At 40.8% G+C, this 23,862-nt stretch overlaps 1 protein-coding gene across 4 annotated transcripts in view; it reads right to left on the reverse strand.

Annotated features, from left to right (window-relative positions):
- Positions 1-23,862, reverse strand: part of COG2 (component of oligomeric golgi complex 2) — a 45,161-nt gene that overhangs the window by 14,469 nt on the left and 6,830 nt on the right. For 2 of the 4 annotated variants that reach the window (XM_077813384.1, XM_077813387.1), the window contains exons 3-10: positions 23,145-23,210; positions 20,817-20,897; positions 18,703-18,806; positions 17,199-17,307; positions 15,124-15,303; positions 9,493-9,617; positions 7,260-7,386; positions 1,071-1,210 (exon numbers count right to left, since the gene is read on the reverse strand). In XM_077813384.1, coding sequence (XP_077669510.1) covers positions 1,071-1,210; positions 7,260-7,386; positions 9,493-9,617; positions 15,124-15,303; positions 17,199-17,307; positions 18,703-18,806; positions 20,817-20,897; positions 23,145-23,210 — 932 coding nt within the window. The remainder of the gene's footprint in view (positions 1-1,070; positions 1,211-7,259; positions 7,387-9,492; positions 9,618-15,123; positions 15,304-17,198; positions 17,308-18,702; positions 18,807-20,816; positions 20,898-23,144; positions 23,211-23,862) is intronic. The other 2 variants (XM_077813385.1, XM_077813386.1) reach the window with 2 other exon arrangements.

Raw genomic sequence — 23,862 nt, forward strand, 5'->3', positions numbered from 1 at the left:
GGGGGGGGAGGAGGGGAGGGTGTGTGTGTGAGTGTGAGTGTGTGAGAGAGAGAGAGAGAGGTAGGTATACCAAGTTGTAAATATAGGAGACAATCTGAGACAAAGAGCTTCTGGTGGGATGAAACTGACACTCTCAGGGAGGGGACACTGTTTGTTGGGAGACAGTAAGAGAGACCTGCCCAGGTTCTCTGCCAAGGGATGACAAGCCTCTAGGTAAGACAGATGTGTGTAGACCTTTATTTTACGAATTCCTTATCTCTTATGCTATAATTCATTCTTACTGTTAAGATTACACAACTATTTTTTTAAAGGCTGTTTTGATCCACTGTTTACACCTCTGATCATAAGCTCCAGAAGGGAAAACTACACATACTGAGTCCAACTGGATCAGCTGAATAACCATAGCTGGTACACAGGCTACTTTAGCCCAGGACCTGGTCTAAGAGTGGAGAATTGCAGGATTCCATCCCAGAAAAGGTAAAGTCATGAGACCTAACACCTATGGAGGTACACCCAGTAAAATGAGAGAAGGGATTAGAGGTACAGCTAACCCAGAACCATGGCAGATTAATTGATATGATATTCAACCCTTTATTTTAGAGCTTTTAAAAAACAGAACTCTACCATGATAGCAAGTTTATTAAGCATTCCACCAGCCTTGCAAAAACTCTATTAAATCTACATTCTTTCTAATTCCAGGAAGAAGATAAGCAGAGACTGAGCTATAGAAGATGCACAAGGTTTGAAAACTAGTCTAGACCAGTCCCTGGCAGTCTTATCAGCAGTGACACTCTGTACCAACTTCACCATAACTCTAACTGGTTTTCTGGCTTGTCTAACTCAGTGAAAGTTGTATAAAATAATTACATGCCCTGGTAACCAGTTGCAGTATCCATGCTTTTTCTTCAGATTTATTTACATTTTGGCTTCTCCATTTTAAGAAAGCTGCTTTTATGTGACAAGTACAGCTCCCAGGGACATAGGAGCTTTGGTTGTGGGCTACATTCTTTTGCCATGGCTAAACTTCGCTTTTGCTTCCTTCCTTACAAGTAAATAAATCAAATACTGACCTTATTTGGAAATAAACAGGCAAATTCCACTTATTGTTAAAGCTGAGGTAGGCAGGATGTAATCTTAATCTTTTCACGCTGGCCTGCGATCCACACTGACGTTCAAATCTCTGTATAAAATCCATGCTTATAGTGTATCTCTGTATGAAGAAAAAACACATTCTGACTACTGTAATTTAGTTTTTCCTATTAAATAGTCAAGACTGTATGCTGATTCTATTATGTGGTCTATAAAGATTATAGTTGTACTCATTTCTCAAAGTCAGTTGACGCTACCCCAACTTTCTAATCTCCATAGGTATGTCTACACTGCAAAAACACCACTCATGGCAGTGATCTCAGAGCCCGAGTCTACAGACTTGAGCTGAAGCTTCAGTTCTAAAAATAGTCATGTAGATGTTACCACTGAGGCTGGAGCTTGGGCTCCTGAAACCCACCCCCTCCCTGGGTTTCAGAGCCCAAGCAGGAACATCTACATGGCCATTCTTAGTGCTATAGCATGAGCCCCATGAGTCTGAGTCTATAAATCTGGGCTCAGAGACACACTGCCACAGGATTTATTTTGTAGTGTAGACATACCACATAAGGCCAGAGCCTGGGTTGCAATGGAACTGAAGCAATCATCCAGTTTATTCCATGGTGAAGGGAAATGAGACTGACCATGAATTATGCCATGAGTGTGCAAGTTCCATAGCTACACCTCCCTTTCATTGGCGCTCTGTACTTGTCCAAGTATACTGAACTAACAACTCAGAGGTGCTCCAGGACTTGTGAGCTGACCCAGTGGTCTGGAAGTGGAAGAAGAGAAGCTCCCATGTTGCTCAGTGTTAGGAGAAGAGGAAGGTGGGATCAGGTGATTGTGGGATAGTGTCAATGCCAGGCATGTAGGGATAAAGCTGTGAAGTAGGAACGGAATGAACTGGTGTGGGAAGGGAAGGAGGAGAGAATTTGAAACCGATTGATAGTATGAGGTTTACTTTACACTATAGGTGTAATAAATTAGGCCCTTATTTTAGATAGCTATCTTAGATGTTTTTGGTTGTATACAGATGTTTTACAAATAAGTAATTCAGAATAACTATCTAGACTACTTCCTTTCAGAGTCGTGTACCTCAAGTGGGATGTTTACAAGTACCTCAAAGCCATTCTGCATGGCTTTGAGGTATGTGATTCATCAAGACATACATTCGGTGTTTTGCAAGGCACAAAGCTAACCACCACCTGAGGAAAAGGAGATGCATTCTGAGTAGTTCTTTGTTACTATACAACATTTATGCACTATTTTATTCAAAAAGAGTGACATTAATGTAATGTTAAGGGTGAGATATCTAACAGAAATTAGGAAATGCAGAGTTAAGGTTAAAATCTGTCCTTCTTGCTCATTCTTTAAAATATGGTCTCCATACCATATGTTTGCCAAAAAATATGTAACAGAATACAAATCTGAGTTTCTTAACAACCTTATATATATAATAAATTCAAGTACAACACACAGTCTGAGACTTGATCTAATTTACACATCTCACTAAGATTATTAAAAACAGAGCTGATGAAAACTGCTTCAGCAGTTCTATGATGCTTAAAGTTGAATAAGTATAACATTCTAAGCCACACTAGCTTTGAAGTCACCTAAAAAAACCTGAACAAACTTAAATGTAACTTAAAATACTGAACCAATTTTATATGAACTTGGCTTGGTTTGCATTAGACAGAATAAAATTAACATGAGTTAAAGACTACAAGACATAAGGGGTATGTCCACACTGCAATTAAAAACCTGCAGCTGGCCCATGCCAGCTGACTCGAGCTCACGGGGCTTGGGCTAAAAGGCTATTTAATTGTGGTGTAGACATTTGGGCTTGGGCTGCAGCCTGTGCTTCAGGCCCAAGTGAGGTGGGTGGAGCGAACAGGGGCAGCGGACATAAAAAAAAGGTACCACCCGCTTGTACTCACCAGGCGGCGCTCTGGCTCCTCGGTGGCACTGAAGGCCCCCGCTGCCAAAATGCCGACGAGGACCCAGAGCGAGTGAAGGCCCCCGCCACCAAGGACCCGGAGCGCCGTCGGGTGAGTAAAAATTAAAAAAGGCGTTTATAAATTAAAAAGGCGCCACTTATGCTCAGAGGGGGAGCGGCCGCTCCCCCCCGGCTACGTTACTGGTGGGAGAGTTCCAGAGCTCAGGCTGCAGCTCAAGCCCAAACATCTACACCACAATTAAACAGCCCCTTAGTGCTAGCCAGCTGGCACGGGTCAGCCATGGGTTTTTCATTGCAGTGTAGACACAGCTTAAATGCCATTTCTTAGGCTAACCGTAGGGCAATGTACAGCAGTGCCATAAAACAGTCAGCATACACAGAGTTAATGTGCCATAGTGGAATCTGAGATACTGCAGTATTTCCCTTAAAAAGGAAACTCTTGGATACTACCTGATAGCTGTTGAAAAATGCTGCCTTTATAATCACCACCACCACCGTGCAAGTAACACCATACACACCCTCACTGCTTCGGATACTGAAACTCCTGTATGTCCTTAACCCAGGGGTCGGCAACCTACGGCACACGTGTCAAAGACGGCATGCAAGCCAATTTTTAATGTCACGCTGCTGCCTGCCGAGTCCCAGCCACCGGCCCCGCTCAGCCCACTGCCGAACCCAGGCTGGGACCCTGGCAGGCAGCAGCGTCCCATTAAAAATCCTGCCCACCCCGTCCCACTCTTCTCTGTCCCGTCCCACCCCCCCATGGTGGCTCCTGCTGCAGAGCAGGCAAGCTCCCCCCTCCCCCACCTCTTCCCCCAGCATGCTGGGTTCCTGCCCCTCCTCCTCTCCCTCCCTGCCACCAATCAGCTGATGGCCCTTGCAAGCTTGCTGCTCCGGGGAGGAGATGAAAAAGAAGTGGGGAAGGGGGGTGGAATCAGGGCATATCCCCTCCAGCCCCCTGCTGTGAGCTGCTCTGAGCAGGGGGCTGGGAGCAACCCCACGACCCCAGGCCTCTGCCCTGACCTCTGCTCCCCCCTCTCACACACCCAGCCCTCTGCCCTGACCCCTGCACCCCCCCCACACCCCCAGCCTCCTGCCCTGACCCCTGCACCCCCCCACGGCCCCAGCCCTGACTCCAGTGCCCCCACACATACCCAGCCCACTCACACCCCATGTCCTGACTCTCGCACCCCCCACATTCCCACCCCCACCCTGAGCACCAAACGGGAGCTCCTGCACCCCCTGCACCAAATGGGAGCTGCCCAGGTAAGCACCCCACACTCAAACCCCAACCCTGAGCCCCCTCCCTCATTCTAGCTCCTAGCAGGACCCTACACACCAACCCCGAGCTTGCTCCTTCATCCCCAGCCCTGTGCTCAGTGCACTCCCACCCTCAGCTCAGTGCAGAGAGAGAGAGGAAGAGAATGGGCTAGAACAAAGGAGAAAGTAGGTACCCACTCTATGTGGGCAGGGCTGGGATCCCAAACCGGCAGCGGGCTGAGCGGGGCCGGCAGCCGGAACTCTGGCTGACAGGAGCCGGCGGACTGAACCCCAGACGGGCAGCGGGCTAAGTGGCAGCAGACTGAGCTGCTCAGCCCACTGCCAGTCTGGGGTCCCAGCTGCCAGCCCCGCTCAGCCCGCTGCCGGTCTGGGGTTCTGGCTGCCAGCCCCTTGCCAGCCAGGGTCCCGGCCGCAGGCCCTGCTCAGCCTGCTGCCGGCCTAGGTGAACGGAACCCCAGGCTGGCAGCCAACTGAGCGGGCCAGTGGCGTAAGATCAGCAATTTAATTTAATTTTAAATGAAGCTTCTTAAACATTTTGAAAACCTTGTTTACTTTACATACGACAATAGTTTAGTTATATGATATATAGACTTATAGAGACCTTCTAAAAACGTGAAAATGTATTACTGACACATGAAACCTTAAAGTGAATAAATGAAGACTCGGCACACCACTTCTGAAAGGTTGCCAACCTCTGCCTTAACCAATCCCTGGGGCTGGCCATTTATCCAGATCTGTCTAATAAGTAGTCGTTGGCTTTTTGGAATAAGCATCAATGAATCACACCACATTTCTGATTTGAACAGAGCAGCTCTGCTGCAGTGCGTTTGTAATGGTAGGACCTTTACCACATACTGCAGCATTGTGTGCAGTGGTGTGCAAAAATCTCTTATGAAGCACTAAAACATCTACAAAAAGAAGGCCTAAAGCTACTGTTAGGTAGCTTGCTTTTTTAAATTCTCATCGGTCTTAGGACCTACAACGGGGATATTAAGCTCCTGGGCAGCCTTGAAACTGAAGAAACTATTAGAACTAGTCTTCAATGGCAACTTACAGTATGGTTTGCCCCTGAGATGGTTAAAGCACAGTTCCATTTTGGCATGTGGAGAAGATCAGCAAAATTCTTAACCCATAAGTCATTTTGACACTTGAAATTTTAATTTCTTATTGATTTTAGGTTAAAATATTTTAATGACTCAGATTCAGAATTGCTAAATTCTCATTTAAGTAGTCAGTTGGAGAAGTACTCTATTTTGATTGCATGGTGTAACTGAAGGTCAAATTCTTTTAATCTGGATTATGGATCAATATCAGATTAATTTTAAAAGGCAAGCTTTTAAAAGTTGTTTTTTTGTTTTTTTTTTTAACATGGAGATAAGCTTTCAATAAAGATACAAAGATTCCAATTTAACCTGAGCAGCATGAAGAACAAAAGCACTATGCAACTGATACACTGTCATACACAGGGCATTCAATGGAACATTGAAGAGCAGCTGATGCTTTATGGAAAACTGAAAAGCATTCTCTTTAGAAACAAACACACACATACACATTTGCTGTATTTCCTTATCCAAGACAGCTGCATGAAAACAGGATCTCTTTCTTTAACCTCCTTCTGATGCTTGTCCCTTATTTAAGCCCCGAACCCGCAAGCACATGTGCTTAACTTTAGGCATGTGAGTAATTACATTGTGTGTTTACAGGAAGGAGACCTTAAATTCTAAGAGAAATTGATCTGTTTTTATTACAGATAGTTTTGCATGAAAATAGGGAGAACCATTTGACAGATACACCTACATATGCAAAGAGTTCAACATTTTCTTAAACAGTCCATTTGCACTGATGTACCTGGTATGCCTCCTCCCTCTCCCACCTTGAGATCGTTTGTTACAAATAGTCACTCCACCATCTTAAAAGGAGTAATGTAAGAATCCTTTTCAATAGAGCTAGTTACAAAGAGGATTCTATCCATTAAGAGAGTACAAGTAAGAAAAATAAACCAAAAGAAAGCTATTTTGACATTCTGGTTTAGATAAGGACACAGGCATCTCACCATCTGAACGCATGACAAAAGCGGAAGGCTTACCATTTCCTAATTTGTCATCTGTTCAGATGGCAAGCTGCAGTCTCTATGCCCTACTCTACATCAGACTGAGCTTCCAGCTGACAAGTATCAGTAAAATGTCATCTCTCACAGATATACAGTAACATTGTTCACAATTATGAAAAAACTGTAGTGACAAATATTTCCATACACTTCATAATCCATTTTTGAACACACATAGTAAATATTTATGACATTATAAAGCAGTTCTTTCAAGAGTCCATTTCTCCAAAGTCTTATTTACATCCACATTCTCTCAAAATACTTGAATTATTCAAGCTGCCCTCTGAAACACCTTTAGTCACAGCATTGTTAGTGATGAAAAAGGCTAAAGGTTGAGAGAGAAAGATGGGATGTCAAAGAAGGTGGGGGGTTTTTTTGTTTTTTTTTAACCTTTCCACAGTAAAGGGCAAGTCACATTCAAATGCCAAGTTGCTTCCCAGATGTTTAACTAACACAACAGCGGTCTATTTCTAGCAGTTCCAGCCTTAAACATTCAGTTCTCCCTTTCCCTCCTTTATTTACATTGTGTTTTTCTATAAACTAGAGATATCTGCTATCTTGCAAAGGTTAAGACCAAATTCACATGACCGTACAAGTCCCACTAACATCAAATGCGTGGGCAGAATGCATGCTGAAGGCAGAATTTGCTCCTAAAAAAGTTAAAATAGAATTTAAACTATCACATGATCTCTACCACACTATCTTATTTGGAGGCATGCAGCAACATGAATTTTCACAATAAAATCTGAAAAAACAAGCTAGAGAACATGACACACAAGTTCTTCCCCACATCAAAGTTATAGCAAATGTAAAAACATGTAAAATTACCTCATGAAATACATCGGGGTTTCCAGGGTTAAAAAGTGATTGTAATTTTTCTTCTAAGCCATGTACTATTTCTGGCCACACTGAATTCACTAAAAAATCATATCCAGGAACAATATTTGCTTTTTCACTGCAAGAGGATAAATATTTCATTTATTGCAAAAAAATTTTCATAAAAAGGTAAGTTTAACTCATGAAAGTTCAAATTTGGCAATAATGTTAACCAAAACTCAGGCACTGCATTACATAGGCATGTTATATAGGCATGTTTACTCAGCTAAACCAGTTCTTTCTTTCTGTGTTCTTCACAATTTTCATATTTATTATGTCTACATTGGAGCACCATATTTGAGACAACCAAATTTGTTCCAATTTAATACATTTTTTAGAAAAACAATAGTTTTATGTAGAAGCACATTTTTAGTAAATTCTGAAAAAACACAAATATTTATCAGTAAAAAAAATTCCTACTCTAACATGTATGTTTTAAAGTTTCAACAGGTCCCTCATCAATCAGATGCCAAATGGAAATAGGATGTTGGGAAGAAAGGGAATTCCTCTCTTTGCTTCCTCTGAGTCTCATTTCTACATGCAGCAATTGGTGTTATGCTTCCAAGTGGAAGATTAAAAGTTTATCTTGAATTTCCAAATTCAAAAGCTGACAGAGCAGAAAAAGAAAGAAGCATTTATAATTCTAGTAGGGTACATCAGAGTAAATACTAAAAACATCCTCCTATAAAAATAAGGATTAAAAATGCTGAGGGAGTAACAGAATTGAGATGTTAGTAAAATCTAAAGACATGTAAAAAGCACAACAATAGATGGCTAAATAGAAAAGTAATTCTGCAATCTCTAGAGACTAAATTCTAAGCACTGCTAATTGTAGCAGTCTACTACATTAACCAGCCTCTGAATAGATAAATAAATGGATAAAAGTTTAGTAGACTTGAATTCTGTAGGCTTCAAAACAGGCAGTTTAATTGCAACAGGAATTAAGCGTTTTTGAGTAGACAGCAAAAAGAGGTATACAGATCAATCAAATCTGTAATTCCAGAACATATAATGAATTAGTCAAAACTATGGGGGAAAACTAATAATTTTTTTCTTTTTTGTTATGCAGACAATCTAGTAACTTTGAAAACTGAATTTTCTAATAACTTCCTTGTGCCCCTCTCCTTGGATGGAGGACACAGTCAAGTTCCCTCGCATCAAAGAAAAATCTAACCCAACCATTGGTTTACAGATAATGACTGTGGCAACCACTCCTTCTGGGAGTACTATCAGAGGGGGATGGGGGTTAAATCCTCAGTAGGCCCAGTCTTCATTTTGTAATGAACCAATGCTCCAAGGGCTGACTGGGCACTAGATCCAGGAGTTTTGGTCATATTTCCACCTGTTTGTAGCTTGATGTGAAAGGCAGCGATTGCCCAGCTACTTGCACCTCTGGACAACCTACTAGACTTCCAACACAGCAGCACAGGGAAAGGACTCATCATATCAGGCATTCAGCAGATTGTTTCCTTGCCAGAGATATCAGTCACATGGACAAAAGTGTCATTGAATGAAATGAAGATATGACGGACACCTTCAGCAACCTGAGGTTCCAAGCTGATGACCTGCTCTTCCTTCTTCTCCTTAAATGTATAAGGTGCCATTTCCAGGCACCCTACAGACTGAGGGAAGCCACCCTAGGGTCAGGGTGCTTCAGAACCCTGACCCAGATCCATTGCCTGTATAATGGGAGCAAAGAGCAATCAAAACCTCTCACTGGCTTCTCTGAACAATGTCACTTTTCAACACAACTGGGCTTCTTGGCGACTCTAGCCCCTGGCTTCCCGGAGGCCTAGTGCCCTGCTCTGAGGGCTTTCCCTCTACTCTTCAAGGTGGCTGGTCCCAATTGATAACAGTAGGGAAGGTCCCAGACAGACTGGCTGCAGAAGGCCAGGGCTGCTGCAGGGTCAGGCCAAGCTGATAGACTATTGTAATGGTACTCAGTTTCATTATTGTAGTATACAGTTTCTCCCCCTTCTCAGGCCCAGTGCTACAGCATCAGGAAAACTTGTTCACATTTTTTTTTTTTTTTTACACGCGTAGATCTAAAAGAGAAACAGTATTGATTTTAATCTTTAGGAAAGGACTGGCAAATCCTTTGTGTATTGTAGTTAAATATCATACAGGTCATTCAGAAGTATTGGATAATCAACAACTGGCACAACTATAGCTGACAACCAGTTACCTTGACATAGCTCCCCCTGTTACTTCACGCAAGAGACGGCAATGGTGAGGAACAAACTCCAGCAGTTTATTGTACATGGCCTGCAGGCCATTGGGATGAGATTGAACATACTGTTCCACAATCACCTGCCAGGAAGATTTTAATATGAATCATCAGACAGGAGAACATGCAACGAAAAAACAATCAGATGTAAAACATACACACGCTGAATTCAATAAATATTACAACTGCTACAATGTAATGCCCATTTTGAGTTATATATTTTCTTTATCTTATGTAGCACTCTGGTTGGCTTAACCAGCCTCTGGAATCATTCAAATGTGATTAGCATAATGGTATTTAGGTGCTTCAATAACAAAACTTTAATAAGTGGACTAGAATAGGAATGTAGCAATACACAGAAAGCTCATGTTTCAGGAGTCCTAGTCTATCAACCTACTCTTACTTATTTATTGTAGCAATTTGTAGCATTTATAAGATGCATAGGAATGGAGTTATTCTAAGGAACAATGTTAGATTAAAAATGATGTTAAAAGACATTTATGTAAAGCAATTTACCAAAAACATCTGAGATTATTAAAATCTAAGAACTTTAAAACTGAATTTAGTTTTCTACTTTCTATAACTTTTTTGCAGCTCTCAACATTGTTAAACAGTCAGTTTCTAATCAACTGTACTTTCAGGTTTGCATACACTGCCACAATAGCTGGACTGCAAACACCACAGTGGATTATTTCTTATAAACTTTTCCTTGGACTTAATATTAAAAAAAAAAAAAAAATCACAGAAAATTTTCTACTGGTTTTAGTTTTTGTAAGAACAAACTTTCCAAAACCTACAATTTGGACTTTGTTGGGCCTGATCAAAAGCCTACTGAAGTCAGCTGGAGTCTTTCCACTGACTTTAATGGACATAGGATTGGGTCCACAGTCCCTTTCAAATAGCTTTTTATTGTTAGTTTTCAAAATCAACCCAAGCAACAGTGAGCTTTTGTTACAGGGTATTTTACCCTTTTAAGTGAATTACTATTAATTACTTGTATTAGCGTAGCACATAGGAGCCCTAGTCATGGACCAGAACCGCACTATACAAACACAGAACTAAAATATAGATTGTAAGCTCTTTAGGGCAAGGACTAAGTACAAAACAATACAAAACAGATAGATGCAATACTGTCTGTTTTCAATGTTGTCCCACTGATTCCTTGTATTCCCCATCCATCCATCAGGATATTGTATATTTCCCCTTTTAGTCCTTTAGGATAGTAGGTGAGAGAAAGAAGGGATCTTGGGAACCTAACATAATAACGGACAGAATTTCTTGCCTTTCCTGTGGTTGTTTTGGTTTAACTAAGGATCTGAGAGCAGTACTCCTAATGAACAGGGTGAGGGCTCTATTCTTTTCCTCTTTCAAGACGCAAAGGTTGTTCCTTAATTTTTAGTGGTTCTTCCCTGTGAATTTTTGCATACATGGGTGAGAGGAACAAAAATGGGGCAACAAAAATGATTAGGGGTCTAGAACACATGACTTATGAGGAGAGGCTGAGGGAGCTGGGATTGTTTAGCCTGCAGAAGAGAAGAATGAGGGGGGATTTGATAGCTGCTTTCAACTACCTGAAAGGGGGTTCCAAAGAGGATGGCTATAGACTGTTCTCAATGGTAGCAGATGACAGAACGAGGAGTAATGGCCTCAAGTTGCAGTGGGGGAGGTTTAGATTGGATATTAGGAAAAACTTTTTCACTAAGAGGGTGGTGAAACACTGGAATGCGTTGCCTAGGGAGGTGGTGGAATCTCCTTCCTTGGAAGTTTTTAAGGTCAGGCTTGACAAAGCCCTGGCTGGGATGATTTAACTGGGAATTGGTCCTGCTTCGAGCAGGGGGTTGGACTAGATGACCTTCAGGGGTCCCTTCCAACCCTGATATTCTATGATTCTATGATTCTATGAGAGGTGAGTCAGAATGGTTCATAACAGTTTTCTCTCATTTATTCCAAAACTTTGCAGGTTCTGTCCCTCTCTCTGAGCAGAAAAAAAGAACACGTTCACTGTTGTCAGTGGAGCTGTGGCCACATTGCACATCAGAAGAGGAAACTACTCTTCAACAACAAGAGTGAAAGAACCATAGCTTAAAGGGGAAACGAAGCCAGCTATTAGCCTCCAGATGCAAAGGCATCTCTCATTACATAATGAAGACATCTCCCTAATATGATTCATAGAGTCAGCCACCCTGTAAACAACTGCTACACAGATCAGCCCCTGGGACTAACGTAAAGAATCACAGGTGTGGAATCATCAGCTAAAAGGAACTGAAGCAGAACAACCTGAAGTAGTAGTTTAAGGACACATCTGCCTGGATCTTCAGGGAGACAGGCTAGGCTGAGGAAAGGCTACTGTACAGCCCCAGGAACAAGAGAGCACAATATGGGAATGTGCTCAAGTATCTGAGAAATAAAATCCCTTTGTTACTGATTTTGATAAAGAGATGTTGTTCTGCACCTTAAATATTTGTCATTTTTATCAATAAACCAGTCACAGCAGAGCATAAATAGGACTGTTACAAGAACAGTCTGCTCTATCCTAGGAGTAGAGAGAGAAAATGCAGTACCACTCAGCACCTCACACTGCTCAATAGCAGCCCCTTCAACTGAGAAGAGCTTTATTAAGTCTCTCTCAACTGAGAGAATGGTGGCCATAACAGTGTCTTAAGGGTAAAGTAGCGTGAGAATGAACAATTAAATTGACCCACAACCCAAAGCCACCAGATAAGGAGGAAAAATATTATGCAATACAGAGACCAACATGTGAGGGTAGGAGAGATTCCTTACTGTTCACAATAACACACAGGAGGAGCATACATTATGAATATTTTGTTCTTTAATAGAAAAATTTACATGTGTGTCATCAGGTATTATTGAGATGACTCTGGTATTATATAGGCTTTTCCCCCAAGCAGACATTGTATGAATTGGCCAGATCTTTCAGAACCATTAGCAGTGTTGAAAGCTTTAAGATACTAATTTTGGTATAGCAATTTTATAATTCAATCAAAAAACAAGGAAAACACCCAAAGCAAGACAGTCAATTAACAGCCTTACTGAATATAATCTAAACTAGGGGTTTACTCAAATCCCAGCAGGGAGTGGGTGTCCTCCGAAACAATATGGAGGTGTTACCTGTTCCTGGAAAGAATTCCTAATTGGCTCTGAAGAAAAGTGTATAAAACTTAATATAGGGGGTTTAGCTCTTCAAGTTTCAATAGAAAAAAAACTATTTTAAATATGAGAACATGTAGAATAGCACTTCCTAACAACTTGGTAAATGATTTATATATACTTCTACCCCGATATAACGTTGTCCTCGGGAGCCAAAAAAATCTTACCGTGTTATAGGTGAAACCACGTTATATTGAGCTTGCTTTGATCTACCGGAGCACACAGCCCCGCCCCCCCGAGCACTGCTTTACCGCGTTATATCCGAATTCGTGTTATATCAGGTTGCATTATATCAGGGTAGAGGGGTGTGTGTGTGTGTAATATATATATGTATTTATGTACATGATTAACTGACAGTAACAATTGCTTGAGTGCATATAAATCAGACTAATCTGTGGAAGTGACAGGAAAAACTGACAGACACACACACACACGCTAGAACAATGTGCAGAATCTCAGAATAATAATTAACAGATAATTATACTTATAATATTTTTAAAAGCCAAGAGGAGAAACATAACTCAAACCTGAGTGATATGCCAATTTCACTTGATATATCCCCAATGCAAACTGAGAGGAAATTACATCAGTTTGAGAATCAGGAACTTTATTAAGACTACTGTAAACTTATTTTCTATGTCTATTTGAAAATGAGGAATGACCCAATGCCAGATATGCCAACAATGGGTTTTTATTACCATGACAGATATTGAAACCGCATGCAGTATCTCTGGGGGAAACACATTGGATTAAGTTTATGTATCACTGTGGACCCGGTATTGGATTTATGACTGTGGTCTACTCCACTTGGGAGGGTTACCACCACAGATCCTCCAGGAACTAGAGGAGTGGGGTATGATTAAGATGAATCAGTCACACCTCCAGAGAAGGAGTACCCCCTGAGAAGGCTCTTGCATTCTGGTTCAAACTGGGTTTCCAGAGATTAGGAAGACAAAAAAAGGTGGGTTTGGTATAGAAAGGCTGCATTTAAACTGATTGCAGGCCTTTTTTCTGTTCCAGCAACAAACAGGACCTTCTGTCAAAGGGGTCCTCAATCCCTGCAGGAGGGTTGGAAAGACTTTGGCCTACCAGGGCCCCTAAGACTGATGGGTGATCTCAGACAAGCTTTTAGCATGTGTCTAGGACCTTTTGTTGTTTTTTATGTTTTTTCTGGAATCCTTTTACTTTAGGAATAACTGGGCTTGCTTATAAAGGGCGGTGTAGTAACTGCTGGCATAACACTGTTCATAGCCCTCAGAGAGAAAGAAAAGCACAAGCACTGGCCATTAGGCAGACTAGCTTGCTGGGAATATCACAGTGCATGGCAGGAAGCTGTGCAGTCTTAGAACTTTCCGGGTCAGAAGAAATTGGGACAAGTGACAGTCAGAGACCTAAGACCTGACTGGGAACTCCTGGAGTAGACTATGAAGGGATGAATACAGGTTCAGTTACCCTGAAACTATTACACATCTCTTAGCATGATGCCCCAGGGAGAGCTTGAGGCCTTGTTTACCATGGCCAACTAAATTTGCCCTTAAATTGAACCAGCGGTAGTGATGGTGGGAATGTTAGTGTTGATAAGCTGGTAGAAGTGCCAGTGACCAGCTGATGCCAAGTATACATTAGTATTTTGACTATTGCTATTACTAATACAGATTTTTTTTGTGGGGGAAGGGGAAGTTTCCAGTGTAGAAAAGGTCTACAAACACATCTGGGCAGCTAACAAAGGCTTTGTCCACACTGGCAATTTTAGGGAAGCCTTCCACCACTACGTAACCAACAGTGCAGCAGCACCAGTGCTAGAAACAGTGGGAACAGCAGTGCAGATTATTCACCAGCACTTTTAACTCCCAAATTGAATAATCCAGGCCAGAGCATGTCTCGACACTGTGGAAAAAACCCTGGCACCGCTGGTTTACACTAACACTACTTCCACCATTGCCAGTAGAGCTGCATCAACACTCGTGCAATGGTGGAAGCCTTCCACCAGAACTGATAGTACAGATAAGACCAGAGAGATCAGATACTTCCTGACCCTGGAGAAAGACGGTGAGATTGAAACAGAATGCATTGTCAAGAGCAGAATTTCTGAAATTTGAGATATTCAACTTGTTTAACCAATGTTCTGTAATTAAGAGGTCTGGCCTTACTAATTACAGTATTGTAGCCTAACATTAGTGATGATTATATTTTGCTTCGCTTCTGTTTTATTTTCATTTTCTATTGCTCATGCCAAATATATTTAAGACAACTGAAAATGGATACTGATATTAGGGGATACTATCGAGCAACCTGAAGCTGGAAATAGGAGCTTTGAAGATGCTAACTACACTCAGAGGGAGCATGAAGGAAGCTAGGCATGTTCACAAGTAAACAAATTATTTTCCCAAGCAAGTTACTTTTCTCTGGCTCTTATCTTACCTCATCTACGTATGGTTTTACAAGAACCTGACCAACTAATGCCTCTGCATCTCGTGTTTTGTCTATTGTTGCATAGGTCCGTAAGCAATGACGTACTATGTCAACATTGGATGTTTGAAGGCCTTCCAAGAGCAGCCCTTCCAGAGACTGCTGCAACATAGCTGTTATTCCAGCTATACGCTACAAAAAAGAAGAGAGATAATAAAAACAGAGCACTGCCCTCTTTACAGGACTTATGTGCAAGAAGATTTACCAACTTCAACACACACTTTTAAAATTAAAATGTGTACATTCAAAATTGTAGTAACTGTATCCATTTAACATTAAAATCCAATGATTAAAATATACCTATGTATTATCACTGTATATTTAACTCCATATCATGAAATTACTCAATTTAACAATGTTAAACTAGAGAAAAAGTCAACTATTTTCTTTCATATATTGAAAAATCAATCTGGTAAACAGTCTAGGATCTGACTGACATGGGAGAAATGATAAGTCAACAATTGTTCCTCCCCAATTAACTAACCTACACCTTGTGTCAACACACAAACCCATTTGAATCAATTGCAACATTTACCCCCTGGATTTTTTGAGAAAAGCAGTGACTGAGTCCCAAACATTTCAGGTCAAAGAACTGAGAGCCAATATGACTGCATCCTATTAGCACAAACGAAGGACTGTCATGGTAGGCAGCTGCCAGGGCTAGCAGCTGCTTCAGCCAGCAAACTTCCTTTAAGTTTGTTGGAGGAGGGTCTCCCTCTGGCAACATCTTCTCCACGTAAGCCCCACTCATTCCCAACACTCTCCCCAGAAATACCCCCTGGGCCATGCCTTTCCAGGAGATTCCCCCAGTAAGCGTCCCACTGTACAGCTAATGTCTCCCAATATGAAGCTGATGATTCAACTGTTGACCCTCAGTCTAGTCCCTTTTATGCCCCCTCTCAAAGTATCCCCCAAAAAATAATCTCCTTGGAAATGCTCTCAGAATCCATCCTGAACATCCTAAAATGGCAACCAAATGTAGGTCACCAGCTGCAAGTAATCATTTGAAAACACACAACTGGGTCACTGGTCCAGGGGGAACTGTGTCTATACTGCAATGAACTGGAGTTTGAACCCTGGGTCCTGGTTTGACTCAAGCTCATGGGGTCCTGGGTCTGAGCTCTGGGTTAGTGCAATCTGTGTGTAGACGCCAGGGCATTAAGCTTGAGGCTGAGTTTGAACCCTGGGCTTATACTGCAGTTGTCTACACAGCAATTAAAGACCAGTGGCTGGCCCACATCAGCTGACTCGGGCTCATGGGGCATGGGTCTGTTTAACAGCATGTACGCATCTGAGCTCGAGCCCAAGCCCGAGATGTGGGACCCTGTGAGGTGGGAGGGTCTCAGAGCTCGAACTGCAGACTGAGCCTGAACATCTACACCTCAATCAAACAGCACCACAGCCCAAGCCAGCTAGCACGGGCCAGCTCTAAGAGTCTAACTCAGTGTTGGGCAACCTGCGGCCCGTCAGGGTAATCCGCTGGAGGGCCGCGAGACAGTTTGTTTACATTGACCATCTGCAGGAGGCCACAGGTTGCCTAACTGCAATGCAGACATACCCTAAGAGGTGGTTCACTGGCTGAGGAAGCCATCAAAGATAATAGCCACTACACCTCAATTAGTTTAAGGAGCATTGCTGTGGACACAAAGGCAAAACTTTAATCAATTCAGGGTAGTTACTCTGGACACACTCAATTGTTTATTCTTCAGTCTGTATAAGATAATCAGAGTTATTAAATCCCCTGAGTACCAAGGCCTAGATTTAGACTAAGGATAAGATGTTATGCTGACAAACATTTAATATAATTTCTTATTTTCTATTCCTATTCTCAGCAGTTCATCTAAAAGATGTTGGAAAATAACAGCATGGACACCCACAGAAGATACCATTGGTAAAGGATGGTTTTAAACTAGGAACCTGTTTTGCTCAGAACAAACTAATTAAAACATTACTGTTGACGTAATGTTCTGTACCTACTGCATATGTTAGATTTCATGGAGGTTAAGCAGGGTAACAGTGGTACTTACTGGTCTGACTTTGTCCAAAAGAGGCATTCCTTTGCTTTGTACTGCATGAAATTGTAATTGGTTAAATTCTGTGGCAATTCTCTCTAAAATCTGTCCAGTCAAAAGTGGGCTGAAAAAGAATGTGTGTTTGTTAGGTTAGAACTAGCAGTTCAATACACAATAAGGTCTCCACAAACAAAATCATGTCCACCTAATGGTCAGATGCACACTGCTCCCTGCCCAACTCTCAACTCTAACATTGGGGAGGGAGGGTATGAGGTCAGAGTTACAATGTTTTCCCTGTGAATAATGGTAAGAGGCAGGCATACTGGGCACAAGATCCTGCCTCAGCGGCCCAGAACATTGGTCCATGCAATAACGATTCTGCTTGTTGTCACAGGGGAAGACAGTTTTACAGAACTCAACAGCTCTGGAAAGGAACAAATCTGACTGATGAAGGAAACCCGCTCTTTGCCAATCCCCTGTGGCATGGCAGCAATAATGAAGGCCATCTCTGAGGAAATAGCCATGCCTTCTTGATCCTAGCATGGCTCCACTAAACTTCCCCATTCCCTACAATTGAACTGCTACCCCTGCACCCAGTCTCAGTTTTCACTGTGTCCCCTCTTTAAACAGTAGGAGAGGGTGTATCCAGGGCTCCTACATCCATTCTCCCTTCTAACCCTCCCATACTGACCGTGTCCCCAGACATGCCCTCCTGTACCACGACTGAAGAGCAGCGGAGCTGATCTCATGCACCAAGAGGCGCACAAGACTAGCATTTCCCCTGCCTATGAACTACAGCTAGTTTGCAGGCAAGATGAGGTATGTGAGGATCACATCTGGTACTTCAGCTTCAAGGCAGCTGGAGAGAGAAGTCCCCCCGCATCTTTCCTTAGAGGAAGAGAGAAGGGAACTTGTCCCTGAAGTTATCTGAGAAGTCCAAGTACCAGTCTGGCTCTTCATGAAGCTCCCTCCACCACAGATACGACATCATCACATACACATCATCTTGCTGTTGGCAATTTTCTTTTCAATTATATGAAAAGGTTGAGGAAACAGGAGAAGCTACTTTTTGTTTTACTCCCAACAGTACTGGAGTTAATGGTATATTTGCAGAAACATAGGAGGGATTTCAGAGCCAAAGGTGTTACAGATTATTGGCAAATGGATTCTGAAAAAAATAACACTACAAAATTTTTGAAATGTACTTTTTAAAAAATTGATTAATGAGCATGCAACAATCTACTTTTACTCAAAAAAACACTTTCAAAAATTCAGCGTTTATGAAAATGTTAAGTTCTATATTTAATTTACTGCCACTTTTGCAGAACAATAACTGAGATTTTAAGAATCCTGTAAAATTTAGAACTATGGCACTATCTTAACTGTGGCCTTGCTATCATTCCACTGTATTTAAAATTCTAAACATGTAATAAGGGTATCTGTAAATTCTGGTACAGTACAACAATGAAACCACACTTGTTGGTTAGGACTATATCTTGAATGTTTGCACATTCCTTACCTGTTTGCTTCTAATAAGGACAATTCTTTAGAGCTTTGGGAGTGTAGAATTTTCTCAATTTTTTCAACTGATTGAATAACCTGAATAAGTCTCAAGACACACATCTGTAAATAAAGCATTATTTATCATCATCTTCATCTCCTGTTTCAGTCTCCATTTTCTAATTAACAACTCTGAGAATGGTATTGGGGCCACTCTTCACATTTTTGTTTGAAAGTTTCTTAAGAATCTGAATTGGTTTAGGAGAAAAAACAGACGACCCAGGAAATTATACACCAGTTCAGCCTAACTTCGATACTTTGAAAGATACTGGATCAAATTGTTAAATAATCAATTTGTAAGTACCTAGAGGATACTAAGGTGACACGGAATAGCCACCATGGATTTGTCAAGAACAAATCATGCCAAACCAACCAAATTTCCTTCTCTGATTGTCCTAGTAGATAGAGGGGAAGCAACAGACTGGATATATCTTGATTTTAGTAAGCTTTTCATGCAGTCCCATATGACAGTCTCATAAGCAAACCAGGCAAATGTGGTAAAAATGAAATTACTATAAAGTGGATCAAAACTGGTTGAAAGACCATACTCAAAGCGTACCTATTAATGGTTCGCTGACAACCTAGGAGGGCGTATCTAATTTGGTCCTGCCAGGGTCAATGCTATTTCTGGTACTACTTAATATTTATATTAATTACTTGGATAATGGAGTGGACAGCATGCTCATAAAAATCTGTAGATGACACCAAGCTGGGAAGGGGTGCAAGCACTTTGGAGGACAGGATTAAAATTCAAAAGAACCTTGACATACTCAAGTATTGGTCTGAAATCAACAAGATGCTATTCAATAAAGACAGCAAAGTACTATACTTAAGAAGGAAAAATCAAATGCACAACTACAAAATGGGGAATAACTGGCTAGGTAGCAGTACTACTGCAAAAGATTGGGGCAGACAGTGGATCACAAACTGAATACAAGTTAACAATGTGATGCAGTGGCAAAAAAGGCTAATATCATTCTGGGGTGTATTAACAGGAGTGTTGTACGTAAGACACAGAAGGTAATTTTCCTGCTCTGCTTGGCACTGGTGAGGCCTCAGCTGGAGTACTTTGTCCAGTTCTGAGTGCCACACTTTAAGACAGACTTGGACAAATTGGAAAGAGTCCACGGGAAAGCAACAAAAATTATAAATGGTTTAGAAAACCCCATCTATGAGCAAGGTTAAAAAAATGGGCACGTTTAGTCTTGAGAAAAGACGACTGAAGGGGGACATGAGAACAGTCTTGAGATATGTTAACAGCTGTCATAAAGAGGACCATGATCAATTGTTTTCCACGTCCACTGAAGGTAGGACAAGAAGTTATGGGATTACTCTGCAGCAAGGGAGATTTAGTTTAGATATTAGGAAAAACTTTAACTCAAAGGGTAGAAAAGATCTGGAATAGGATTCCAAGGGAGATTGTGGAATACCCATCACTGGAGTTTTAAGAACAAGTTAGAAAAACACCTGTCAGGGATGGTCTAGGACTCTAGGCTTATTAGTCCTGCCCCAGTTGAGGGGCTGGACTTGATCATTTTGAGGTCCCTTCCAGCCTTTCATTTCTATGATTCTAATTAGATATAATGGTGTTAAGCACAGTAGGAACTACATTACATTTTAGTACATGTCCAAATAATTCTTGTTCTTCCACCTCAAAATAAATTAGATGTTTTTTGTGTAAGTCAAAAATTAAACATTTTTCTCTCCATGTTTATTATACTACATTTAAATTATGTGGAACTTTACACACCAGTATGAAATGGAAATAGTAGTGCAGTCTTTTTTATAGAGTGAAAAGTGAAGTACGTGTTAATAGTAAAAATGGCTTGACCTAATGATAAAAGGAAATTTAGGATTATGATTGATTGACCATCACTCACCTTATACTACCAGTAGTCTCCAAACAATGGATGTCTAACCTTTACATGTATAAAAGCAGTGCACAGTATGATATGGACAGACACAGCCATCTCTCTAAATTTCTTGTTTTAACACAGTTATTTGAGGGAGGTGGGGGGAGATACATAACTCTAATTAGTGTATTTTCTTCCCCCAGCTATTTGTCTGTTGTACCTTTTTTCTTCTGATATCCTCTTGTTTAGACATACGTTCATCTACTGCCCGAATTCCTTCACTCACGCACGACTTAAGGCTCTGAAAGAGACATGAATTAATTTGGAAAATCTGGCTTAGTGATATGGAAAAATTTAAGCCTAAGAACACACCAACTTGTGTCAATTAAAAAAAAGAAGGGTTTGGTTGTCCTTAAGAATTGTTAATTTTTATGGGATTGCAATAATTTTCGTATTTAAAAAAAACACTTCTCTCTCCTGTTAGGATGTAAGAGACAAATGAACAATAGGGAAAACTGATTAACTGATATACAGAGGAAACAAGTTGAAATATACAGTACATGAACTGCTGTCAAATGCACAAAGTAAATAAAACTGAAAATAGAGGAATAATATTTTCAATTATTTTTAAGAACTGCCATTCTGGGTCAGGCCAATCGTCTATTTAGCCCAGTATTTGGTCTACAACAGTAGCCAGTACCAGAGCTTCACGGGGAGTGTACAGAACAAGGCAGCTAGTGACCCACCCTGTCTTTCCTACCCAACATATGGCAATCAGAGGTTTAGGGTCATCCTGAGCATAGGGGTGCATCCCTGACCATCTTGGCTCATAGCCATTGATGGGCCTATTCTCCATGAACTTATCTAGTTCTTTTTTTTAACCCAGTTATAGTTTTCGCCCTCACAACATCCCATGGCAAAAGGTTCCACAGGCTAATTATGTGACGTGTGAAAATATACTTCCTCTTGTTTGTATTTAATCTGCTGCCTGTCAATTTCACTAGGTGACCTCTGCAGGAAAGGGTAAATCACACTTCTCTAGTCACTTTTTCCACACCAGTCACGATTTTACAGACCTATTAGGTCTCCCTCCCTCCCACCCCCCCCCCCCTTAGCGGTCTCTTCCCTAAGATGAACAACCCCACCCTTTTTAGTCTCTCTTCACATGGAAGATGTCCCATACCCTTGATCATCTCTGTTGCCCTTCTCTGAACCTTTTCCAGTTATATTATATCTTTTTGAGATGGGGCAACCAGAACTGAATACAGTATTCAAGATGTGGGTGCACCATGGATTTAATATAGTGATAGAAAATAAGACAGAAAATATTCTATCTGTTTCCTAATAGTTCCTTACATTCTGTTTGCCTTTTTGACTGCTACTGTGCACTGAGTGGAAGTTTTCAGAGAACTATCCAGGGTGACTCCAAGATCTTTCTTGAGTGGTAACAGCTAATTTAGATCCCATCATTATATATGTGTAGTTGCGATTATTTTTCCCAAAGTGCATTATTTTACACTTAACACTGAATTTCATCTGCTATTTTGTTGCCCAGTTTTGAGAGATTCCTTTGTACCTCATGAAGTCAGCTTTGGACTTAACTATCTTGAATAATTTTTTGTCATCTGCAAACTTTGCCACTTCAACGTATTCATTAATGGTCTGGAAAAGGGAACAGTGAACAGCACAGGTCCCAGTACAGATCTTTGCTTACCTCTCTTAAATTTACCTAAGTGTTACTTGAAACAAACAGTAAGTTTTCAGACAGGAGAGTGATTTTTTTAAGTTGACTGTGTCTCTTTAACTTATGCTTTATTTAAAAAAGAAAATGAGTTAAATGTACTAACTTGCAAGCAGTACACAGGTACCCTAATATGATTTTGTTTTTTGGAACTGAAGGTAATATGTGGATTTAAACATTTTTCCACCATGGAGGAAAGATAAGGTACTAGCACATGGGCATTTTCCACCTCAAAGAGATGAGGTTATAAGTCAAGTTTTCAACAAAAATCCTCTAGGAACATCTGTGAAGAAGATTTTTACCAATGTATTTCAGCTGCTAAATGCAATTCATGCTAGGTGAACTACTGTAACAAAGGTGTCAAAGGAGAAGGGGAGGAAAGAGGTCTTTGTGAATAATGAATACAACTGGGAGGGAGGAGATGCATCCTCTATTTCTGGTTCTGCTGTAGACATCCTTAAGGGCTCTGTGCCTCAATTTCGGGTGTAAAATAATGCTAATTCTTCACTACACAGTGGTTTCATGAGGCTTATTCATTTATGTCCTTAGATCACTTGAGGTCCTTGGATGGAAGGCATTACAGAAAATGCAAAATAAGAGTTATGTAGTAGCAGAAGTAATATCACACTGTCCTCTGAAACAATGAACAGGAAATGATGTCTTACATTTCTCATTTTCAAAGAGAAGACTCTGATAAACCATTATCAATTCGAGGAATTTAAAAGGTAATTAATTTTCATAAGATATAGTAGGAGATCTAAGTTTACCGAGCTATTTTGAGGTATATATGGATTATTTCAAACATACCATGACTTCTTCTCGTAGCTGTCCCAAAGGCACTGAAAGCTGATTGAGGGCCTTATCCATGCCAACCTACAGAAATGATCAAAACATACAGTTGGGAAGATATTTGATTATAATAATGTTTGTTTCACTTAACATGTGAATTAATTATTGACTGTATCCATTAGATACAGCACTGTTTTATAGACCTATACAATCCTCACAAAAAAGTCATCTCATCTTGATTCATACTTATTAGTGATGTGCCAGTATGGTCATTTAATACTACAAGGAAGACACAAAAAAATCAGCACTACTATTTGTCTTAGTGGTGCAGAACAGGAAGAAAAATGAAAAACTATGTAAGATAGATATTTGTACTATGCATTCCAATGCACACCATACAGAAATGCAATGACCAAAAATGTGCATAATTACACATAAATGTAATTTATTTTTCAATCAGCAAAATCATGTAAATTGGTGTAGAAGGGTAGCATTAGAGACATTTCCATTTGAAAAATGAAGTGTGGAGCTTGGTCAACTGGACTGAACAGTACTGACTTGTTACATAGTCTGCATGCTTATAAGCATGGCCATTTCTGAAGGATTCTTACAGGAATCTCAGATCTGTGTCGCTCAGTTTTAATAATTCAGATATCTGGAGCTTTACATGTATTAGGGGCTTTTCACATTTTAAGGGGGTTGGGGAATTCTCAACATTTATTTACTACCTTCATAC

Source organism: Eretmochelys imbricata, chromosome 3 (assembly GCF_965152235.1).
Source record: "Eretmochelys imbricata isolate rEreImb1 chromosome 3, rEreImb1.hap1, whole genome shotgun sequence".
NCBI lineage: Eukaryota > Metazoa > Chordata > Testudines > Cheloniidae > Eretmochelys > Eretmochelys imbricata.